This window comes from Falco punctatus (genome assembly GCF_963210335.1).
Source record: "Falco punctatus genome assembly, chromosome: 13".
Classification (NCBI taxonomy): Eukaryota; Metazoa; Chordata; class Aves; order Falconiformes; family Falconidae; genus Falco; species Falco punctatus.
In genome coordinates, this window is record NC_137593.1 from 5811312 (window position 1) to 5820809 (window position 9498).

General features: G+C 40.4%; 2 protein-coding genes across 4 annotated transcripts in view; one reads left to right on the plus strand and one right to left on the minus strand.

Moving 5' to 3' along the window:
* SAMD7 (sterile alpha motif domain containing 7) overlaps nt 1-7516 on the plus strand; it is a 39664-nt gene extending 32148 nt beyond the window's left edge. For all 3 annotated transcript variants that reach the window (XM_080410517.1, XM_080410519.1, XM_080410518.1), the window contains one exon: nt 115-7516. In XM_080410517.1, coding sequence (XP_080266643.1) covers nt 115-387 — 273 coding nt within the window. In that variant the 3' untranslated portion in view covers nt 388-7516. The remainder of the gene's footprint in view (nt 1-114) is intronic.
* Nucleotides 1-9461, minus strand: part of LRRC31 (leucine rich repeat containing 31) — a 60335-nt gene extending 50874 nt beyond the window's left edge. Inside the window, exon 1 of the mRNA XM_080410508.1 lies at nt 7510-9461. Within this exon, the coding sequence (XP_080266634.1) occupies nt 7510-7585 (76 nt within the window). The 5' untranslated portion in view covers nt 7586-9461. The remainder of the gene's footprint in view (nt 1-7509) is intronic.
* Between the last annotated feature and the right edge of the window lie 37 nt (nt 9462-9498).

The window sequence follows — 9498 nt, forward strand, 5'->3', positions numbered from 1 at the left end:
TGGCTGGGATCTCCTGGATGTCCCTGGCATTGCTACACAAGTCAGCCTTGATGTTTAATGGCCTTAACGCTACCTCAAGAAGCAATTACTGCAGTTGTGCTTTTGTCTTTAAAGGTGTCCCGACGTCTGGGCAATGTGTTCTACATGATGAATCTTCCTCTGTCTGTCCCCCTGCCACCCGCTTCAGGCAAACCCTCGGATCAGCCCTCTGACATGGCCTCCCCTCTTCACTGCAACAGCAGTGGCGATACACTGGATAGTCCCTGCTCTCAGGACCCAGAAACTTCACAAGCAGTGGAACAGATTGTTTCAGAAAACAGGGAAAATCCATGTGACACAGCTGGATCTCAGGCTGACTTCCAGATGATAACTTTCCAGAAGAGCTGAGCTAAGTCCAGGACATAACATGTTTTTAATAATACAAGAACCTCTAGTTAAAACATGTTTGAGAAGATAGCTACAGCCTGAAACCTCTGTATGACTGGGCCTGAATGAAATAAGCTGCAAATGCAGCATGAGGAAGTGTGGTATCTTGAAGAAGGCATTAAAAAAATGTGTTATTACTTTCAAGTGCAATTCATTAAAAAGAATACCAGTACCATTAACAGATAAATCTAATTTTTCATTACAGTCCAGCATCATCACTGAGATCTGTCAGAGACTCAGAGTGCATTGACTGTCTTACAGTGTGTTCACGTGGGCTACTGAGAAACTACAAGGAGAAGTTACAACTTCCACACATAGGTGACTTCTGCTTCTGTTGAACAAAATTTATATAGAAAATGTATATGGAATTCACTGGGAGAGTACGGAAATCATTGGGAGAGTATGGAATTGCCTGCAGAACATAAAGCAAAATACCTTAGACTCAGCAATATGAGTTAATTCCATTGCTATTCTAGAACTAAGCCTTTCTAAGTGCCTGGGAAGGGTACACAGGGTATAGACAAAATATACGGATTAAACCCTGGACATGAAAATACCACCTGTAACATCAATTTTAATTATTCTGAGGCATTCTTCTCACAAAGGTTTGAATTTGCTTTGCATGATTGCATGACTGGGATGAGTTCAGGAGGAAGCATCGCCATAAAGACCTTGGACACAGTTACCTGGATAGTAATGCTCCTGCAGGCAGCAGGATTAAAGCCACCTGCTTCCCACCTCCCTCTGCCACAGCACCCTTCCCCTCAGCCCTCCTGGACAAGCCACGGAAAGCCCTTTGCTCAGCATTCTTCATTTTGGAAGAGGCCATCAATTTCAGCCTGAAAGCTTCTTTTTTTCTGCACAAATACGATTTCCCCTCACTTCTGTTACTGATGATTCATTATCTCACAGCAAACAGGAACCACAAAATAGAGGGTTTAACTAGGGATAAATCCCTAGCATTTTATTGATTCCTGTGTGAATTAACTTTGTTTCCTCTTTAGGGATTTTGTGATACACTGGTCTTCCACTTAGGCTTTGGAAATCAGTATACTTCCACTCTCCTCCTTGCAAGAACGCTTATTTACTCCAAAGGACACACAAGTATTGATAAAATTTACGTTCTGTAAATTGAGAGTTGGTAGCTTGTGGATCTGCTGTATATTGCTACCTTAGATTATCTCCTCTTAGTTTAGTTTGCGTGGCTCAAGTACTTAAACAGCAAGAGGTGCACTGCTGTTTAGGTGGTGAGTGTCTAAACACCTGAGGAGGGGAAGCATTCTCATATTTTAGACTGTGAGCACACGTTCTTTTACTTCAGCATGAGATAAATTATTTGGTATCATTGGTATATTTGTGAACTAGATAATATGTGATTAGATGTTTGCAACAGCAAACTGTATACATCATCTTACTTATACTGTCCAAACTTTGCAGCCTTCAGAAGGGCATATATCTGTAGTACTGCTTTTCTGAACTAACAAAGCCTTTCTGTAAAAGGAGTAGAGCCTGTTTTCACTAAAAACTGCCATTGACATCAGTTATGGCAGTTTTGGGCTCTGCATATATCTCCAATTGTACACTGGAGTGTACAGTTTCAGGGTTAATCAGTAAAATCCAGCAAGGTCCAATGCAAAAGCGGGGTATGCTATGCAGTAAAATACTCCAAAGTTGCAGACAGACCCTGAAGTAATCCCCTCCTAAGCAAAGCACTGACCTTTACATCGCTGATCTGGTGAAATAATGGGAGTCTTTCCCAAAAGTTTGGATTATGTCTTATGCATCATCTGTCAGTATCTTTCATATAAGGAACTGTTTACTGAATACTCAATAGTGTTCCAAAAAAGCAAAATTATAACCTGAGGCTGAAAGGTTTAACTATAACTCCATAAGACCGTCTAAAAGAAGTACAACAATATTAATCTTGGACTGGCAATTAGTTTGCTGTTCCCTTTGTCTCAAGTGACACAAAATGTGTTAAACTCTGTTCTCTTCATTAACTTTTCTATATTTTTTTCATGGCTTTGAAACTTAGGCAGACTGGAGAGTTTTATGTTGAATTTGGTAATGTAAATGCTTGCTTTTTCAGATTTTGGATGAAACACAATTATCAATGTAAAAAGTCATATTCTGTTTTAAATGCTTTTACCTGTTATTTTAATATGTAACATCTTGGATTAATTACACTAGAAAAAATGTTTTACTTTTACAGTAGATTTAACTATTGTGATTTTTTTTTAAATGTAGATTGTTCATATACAATGAGGGAAAAAGAAAATATTTTTATATAGTAAAAGTGCTTCTTAAAAAAAGTATCAGGAACACCCATTGTGTTTAGCATCTGAAAAAATTTCTAACTTTTTTTTGTGTGCAATCGACGATCATGTTGACAATGTCACTTATCTAATTAAACACAGTTAATGAATTGGTTTTCAAATGGCATCCCGCCTCTCCACTGTGTGAAATATCTGAATCTACCTAAGACCTTCACGCTAGAAGAGGAATCCCTGATACGTTTCCAGGTCAATTAGGCCAGGAGATGTCGCTGTAAAGCTACAAGAGGTTACCTATCACCCCTCCGCAGAGAAATGCAGCACACGAGGTACAGGTGGCCTGTTAAGAGCAAGAATATGAAGAAACTGAACATGTTTTTCTAAACAGCAGAGGATCGTGACTTGAAATCCCATGTTCCAGGGAAGAAAGATTGAAATCTGGTTCTGAGGAGTGTGACTATTTTTGTAAAAGGCTCAGACTCGAACAATGCCAAAAGCAAAGAAAGTTGGGATGCAAACTTTGCAGTCTGGTACTACTTCTGCAATTAAAAAAAGTCCATATGATTCTTTCCACATACCGGGCTCTTCTTCCCAAAACGACAAAAAGGATGACTTCATGGCTTCCTGTATTGGATGGGGGGGAAGATGTGCTGGAGCAGCCAAAATGCAGTAAGGCCTGGACTGCATACAGCTGTAAAGTGAAATAGAAAGAGGTTTACCTAAACAGACATAATTGATTCTATTTCTAATGAAGGAAATACCACTGGAAATTAATGATCTCCTAAAAACACTTCAGAAAGATTGGGGCAGGGGGTGGTGGTGGTGTAAAAATTAAAAAAAGGCATAGAATCAGTAGACAGAACCATATTTTCAGATTTTGATGTGTTTCCAGGAATTATGTTTATATGTAAACATTGAGGCCTTACTGATTGTCAGCAGCTACATGTTCTTTTTTTACTTGTAATGCTTATTCTAGCTGCAAAGGGGTGTAGCCAGCAATCCTAAGTATATAAGAGAGCTGGCAGAACTGTACTACTTAATGACTTTCTGGTGCCTGTGCCACCACTGCATTCATTTTTTCTGCTATGCCACTAAAATCACAATGGGTGCAGATGACGTATTTTAATACATGTAAGATCATTAGAAATGTTTCATTTAACATCTATTGCTGTATTAGTCTGTAATAGTGGTGCAGTTAATGAAGAGAATGTGTTTTATGAGATGTTGTAGAAGTATCTGATTTTATCTGTATCTACACTAAATGTGTAGGCTCCTAGGGACAGGGACTTCCATTTCTTTTTTTCTTGTTTTCTTTTTTTCTTTTTTTTATTTATTTATCGGGCCAAGGTTAAAGACAAGATAAATAAGAATGTGTAGCAAACAAACAAAAAGGTTCTGTACTATAAATACCAGATTGAGGAAAGTCCTGAAAAGGAAGAAACAGTTTATCCTTCCTACCACAACCTGTGTTTCTGTCCTCATGAATGCTGCATATGATCATGATGTAGAATACATATTCATACAGACCTAAACAGATAATTCTCTGTTCAATTCCCCAGGTGAAAAATCCTTAAAAAATGCTCTGAATGTACAACAGTTAGGCAGAATTCCCACTTGGTCCAAGTCAGGCAGCCATTCTAATCAAGTACGTGGAAACAAGAGCAGGTGGCTAGACCTACAAGGTGATATTATTTCAAACTGACTCGTAACCATGCCACAAACTACTTTATAAAACTTAATATTCTAAGACCTTTTACAATTGTGAATCTTCCACAAAATAGTTTTCAGAATGTTAATTTATCCTTTGAGTTTGAAACAAAAAATTAATCACCTGAAGATTTTAAAATCACCTCTGATTTTTAAACTAAGTAGAAACTTCTCATAATTTAGGCTTTTGAAATACCGTAATATAAAGTTGGTTGGTTGTGCAGTATTTTGAGTCACCTTCAACATCAGAAATTTTACAGAAAAGCACCCAAAACTAGATACAGCTCTCATTTTGGTACCTTGCTCTGATAATGGCATAATTATTATAATTCACTAGAAAATAACAAGTCAGCTCTATGATGCTGGCTGTTCATCACGGTTCTGCAGCCTGTGGTGCTTGGTTTTGATTAAGCCTTTCATGCTATAATGAATAGCTATAGCTATATTGCTATGGCAATTTCAGTATAATAAGAACACATGTTATAGTAAGATAGAAAACCTCGCCTCACCTTTTTTATTTGGTTAGGATTTGGGGGGTTTTGAGGGGGTGGGTGTGTGCTTTCTGCCTTTGCAGTTGCAAAGCTCTTTTCTTCCTTTGGGAAGGCTTTGCTCCTACCACCACCTATACTGAGGCCACAATAATTATTCTGTTGACTTGGCCTTTAACTAGTCCTTTCTTTTGTCCCATTGCCAAGTTTACCTAAGACTGTATTCTTCCAGACGGACATTAGTTCTGATACTATCCACATGTTCTTCTTGAACCAACAGTTTCCCTGCTGGTGAGGATGCAAAGTCCAGACCGTAGAAAACAGGAACCTATTGTACGTGTTGTATAGAGAATGATACAGTATTTTTTCTGATAGTACAGCAAAGTCATGAATAGATGTTTTGTTTTATCAAAATTTAAAAACACATAAATGTTGCGTCTCTGTGTGTGTATTACTTAAATAAAAATCAATCAACCAAAATAGCAGACAGAAAAAGCACTGCTGACCAAGGGGGAAAAAAGAAGGCATCAGGCCAACCTGGTTTTCATCTTTGCTGATTCCCTTTCAGTTACAGGGTTCAAACGGCTCTGCTAGAGGGGTGCTGCTCAGTCTGTGATTCATGGGACTCCAGCAGTCGGTAAACAGTTTGCATTGAAAGATGGTCCGTAAAGCAATTACTGATTTCTGGTTTAATCTGGTAATTGGAGAGATATTCAGGAATCACATTTTTATATAACAAATATTTTTAACTCAAACGCTTGTTGTCATAACAACAAATTTATGATTTTGCAAAACAATAACTATTAGTTTTTCCTAATGCTATATCCTTAAACATTACGAATCTTCTCCTCCACTCCTGCCACTGCCAAAAAAATACAGATACACAAGCAAGCTTTTTTTATTATTTTTTTCCCCAAAACCTTAGGTGTTTTTTCCAAAAAGTATATTGATGTATTTTCCATTTAACATATCTATGTGTTCAGATACATCTCCACTGACTCCAGCATGGTCTGCTGGACCAGCAGATCAACAGTGGTCTTTAGGAAGAGCTAAATGCCACTCCAAATCAGGAGAGACATGTCCTTATTAGCGTTCATCAGTTGTTGCTAAAATGAAAACACATTCTTGCAATGAACAAAGCTGGCATTTGAAACAGATGTAATTAATTATAGAAGGACCAGAATCAGGAGAAATTAAATCTTAGTTCAACTATATTTTTTCGAAGTTATATTTATCAAATAATTCTGAGTTGCATAGAGATGAAAAGGCACTTGCAAGAGTGGAAGTATTTAAGAAGCTTCATAGCAAAAGATAATTCTGGAGATTTGTCTAATGAATCTTTGTTGTTCTGCTAAATTAAAAGCTAAGTGGCTAACTAAATATTTATAAGCTTCTGAGATGGAAATGACTCAGGATGTCTACACTGGAGCGTGCTTCTGAGTTATGACTCATGTATATGTGGGCAGATTTTAGCTGAACCTGCCTTGAAAGTATGTGATGCTACATGGTACAAGGCCATATTCCTTACATTTTGAATGCATATTCAGTGCTGAAGCTGACTGGATGAAAAGGGAGATAACCTCAGAGCCTGCAGCATGCTACCATCTGTAGATGATCTAGGAAATGGCTCCGAACATATTGCTGGGGAATTTGCCTATACTCCTTGAATTCCTCTATGGAAGCTCTTTCCTTCCTGCCTGCCTGCCTGTCTGTCTTCCTGCCCATCTACATAACAGTTGAGATAATTGTGATTTGTGTTCTCCATTCTCTTCCCCCAAAGCCAGAAGGATTAATCATGGGTCCACTGGATAAGCTTCTTACAAGTCAATGGTTTATTCAGCAGAAAGACACTTGCTCAGACTTCTAGTGTCACTTCAATTTCTGTATTGCAGAAGGCAGTGTGACTCTAGAGGTAATTTGTAACACGCTTTCCAGTAATTCAATTGCCAACATGTAGCCTTGCACGTCTGGTGTATATTAACCATGCTACAGTGGTAAGACCACATCATCTTGTGGATCCAGATGACTGACACTGAGCCCAAAACAATGAGATTACCAATAGCATAAATGCCAATAAATTGACAGAAATAAATGAACGTAAGGGTATGAGAAAATACATACCAGAAAGAGTAGAACACCACCTAATTTAGTGTTCTGCCTCAGTGGTCAAGTGAGGATACCTAAAGCAAAGTATAAGAATAAAGTAAACATTTCAGAATACTTTCATTACCTCCAGGGACCTATCTCACAGACAGCCAGAGGTGATTTTTATATTTAATAGCTCATGATGCACCTTTGTTTCATTACTCTATCCTGCTGTTTTTTGAACTAAGTTTCCAGCATCCGTACTCCCGTATTAGGTCACATTGTTGGGGTAAAGAAGAGGAGGAGGAGGGAAAAGAGGCTAATGAAATGCCGTCTGTTTGGCTTCAGTTGAAAAAGGAAACCACTCCACTTGCATGCAATATCCTTCATAACAGTAATTGTCGTGGTCATGATTCTGAAACCCTACTCTAATCAAAATGGCAGTTGGCACTTAAGGGGCTGTGACTTTACTGCACAGTTCTGAAATGCTTCATTTTGCAGCCTGCCCTACAGTTGACATAGACACTAACCTTGAACACAAGCCACTTGAACCTTCACTTCCATTCCCTGTCTTTCTTGAAATTCAGTCACTTGTTTCTCTCCCATTCACATCTGTACTGATGACTGCAAATAAACTTGCCACATGTAAGATTCAGTCTTGACAGGCTCTGTGGTCCATAGTGGTAGGAAGTTCACCATCCAGTGCCTCACACTAGAGGACACGCTCTCCAGCCCACTTTCCATTCCTCGGTTCTTTCTAACGGATCTGCTGAAGTGATCGGTTTGCTCCCTGTGCTGCACACCAGTCTGCTGCTGCATGCCCAGCTGTCCTGGGAAAAGCTCCTGCAAGTTAGTGTTTCTCAAACTTCAGATGAATTAAAAGTTCTGTGGAAAAAAAGAAAACAGGGATTAACCAGAAATCCAAGGTGTTTTTCTGGCAGCAAACAGCTTGATGTACTGCAGATAGTATACCATGCCAAAAAAGAAAAAAAAAAAAAAAAAAAGCACAATGAAAAGCTAAGCATTAAAGGTGGGTTTATGAATCAGCAGTAGATTCCAACACAACTGGTCTACGGGAAGTAAGACCTTAAAAGAGCCTGAAAGTAGAGGTATGAGGGATGACCTGGAATGCGACCCATCATGAGGTGGTTGCATCCTTCATGAGGAGGGCAGTGAGCAGACAGGAGTGCGGTTCCAAACAGCCTCTCCCACAGAGTAGGGAGGAGTTTCACAACTGAAGTGCAAGTATTGAGGGGCTCTGAGCTACACCATGCTAAAACCCTCACTGCAGGCATTGTGTATTATTAGCAAGCTGGAAGTTACAGATGGCTAAAACTCCTTCCACCAGAAAGCCTCCATTTCAGATGTGCTTTCATGTTACTGTAAGTTAAGCACATAAAATAACTGCTAAAACAACTGCCAACTTAAAAATCTATTTTTTGAATAAATGCACTCTGGATGCTTTTTACAAGGTATTGTTTTATTGTAACCATAAACACTCTTAATTCCCTATGCCTACATTTTTATCTTTTGAATCACACTTTTATAGTTTGTTCACTCTGTAGTCAGACAGCTTAATTTGTAACTTGTATAGATTTTCTTCCCAGCAAGAGCAAGAGGAAAACATTCAAAAGAAAAAGATGTTGGACCAGAAAAAGCACAATAACTGGCACAGTCACTCAGGGGCAAATACGCTGCTGGAAACAATTTTAGGTTTCTAATTGCCTCGTTTTCAATCTCAGTGGTTCCAAAATCGTAGGAACGGGAAGGGGCAACGAGATCTGAAAGGACTGGACAAGACTATACAGCACTGCACGTACTTTTCCATCCCGAAGTGCCAGGGTGCGGTTTGGAAACATGGAGCCAGGATAAACCATTATACGCTTTGCTAACTGGAGTGACCTCACAGCGCAAGCATGCGGGACAGCCTTTGACAAAAGGCGTTTTGGTTTATATAGGTTGCTTTCTGAATCCAGCTCTCCGAGAGCGTAGGAGAAGATCTGAGCAATCAGCATCTGTTTAAATAGGGATCATAGATAATTCTTTTCCATTAAAGATCTTTTCCAATCTAAATGATTCTACGGTAACCACTAACAAAAGCCTGCTACATGGAGCATCTGTAAAGCCTAGCGTCCTATTTGGGAGTATAAGAACTAAACGCACCGGTTGTTGTGGCCCAAGCGCTGGAACACCTCTATGGCAGCAGGCTGGGCTGGCTCCCCACGCTCACCCCTGAGGGCGGGCGGGCACCCCGGCTTCCCAGCCTGCGGACAGGCCAGGACGGGGCCGGCCCGCTGCGGCCTGCCCGGGCTTGGCGCGACGCAAGGCGGGGAACCGGGCGGCCGGGAGCCTCAGCACCGGGCCGGCAGCTGGACTTCAGCCGCGTGAGGCCCGGGCACAGCAGCGGGAGAGGCCGCATCGGCCCCGCGGGGAGTTTCTGATTAACCAGGCGGCTGCTGCAGCGGGGCCTGACAGCCCGCCGGGGGCGCGGCCCGGGCTCCCCTCAGCGCCCGGCGAGG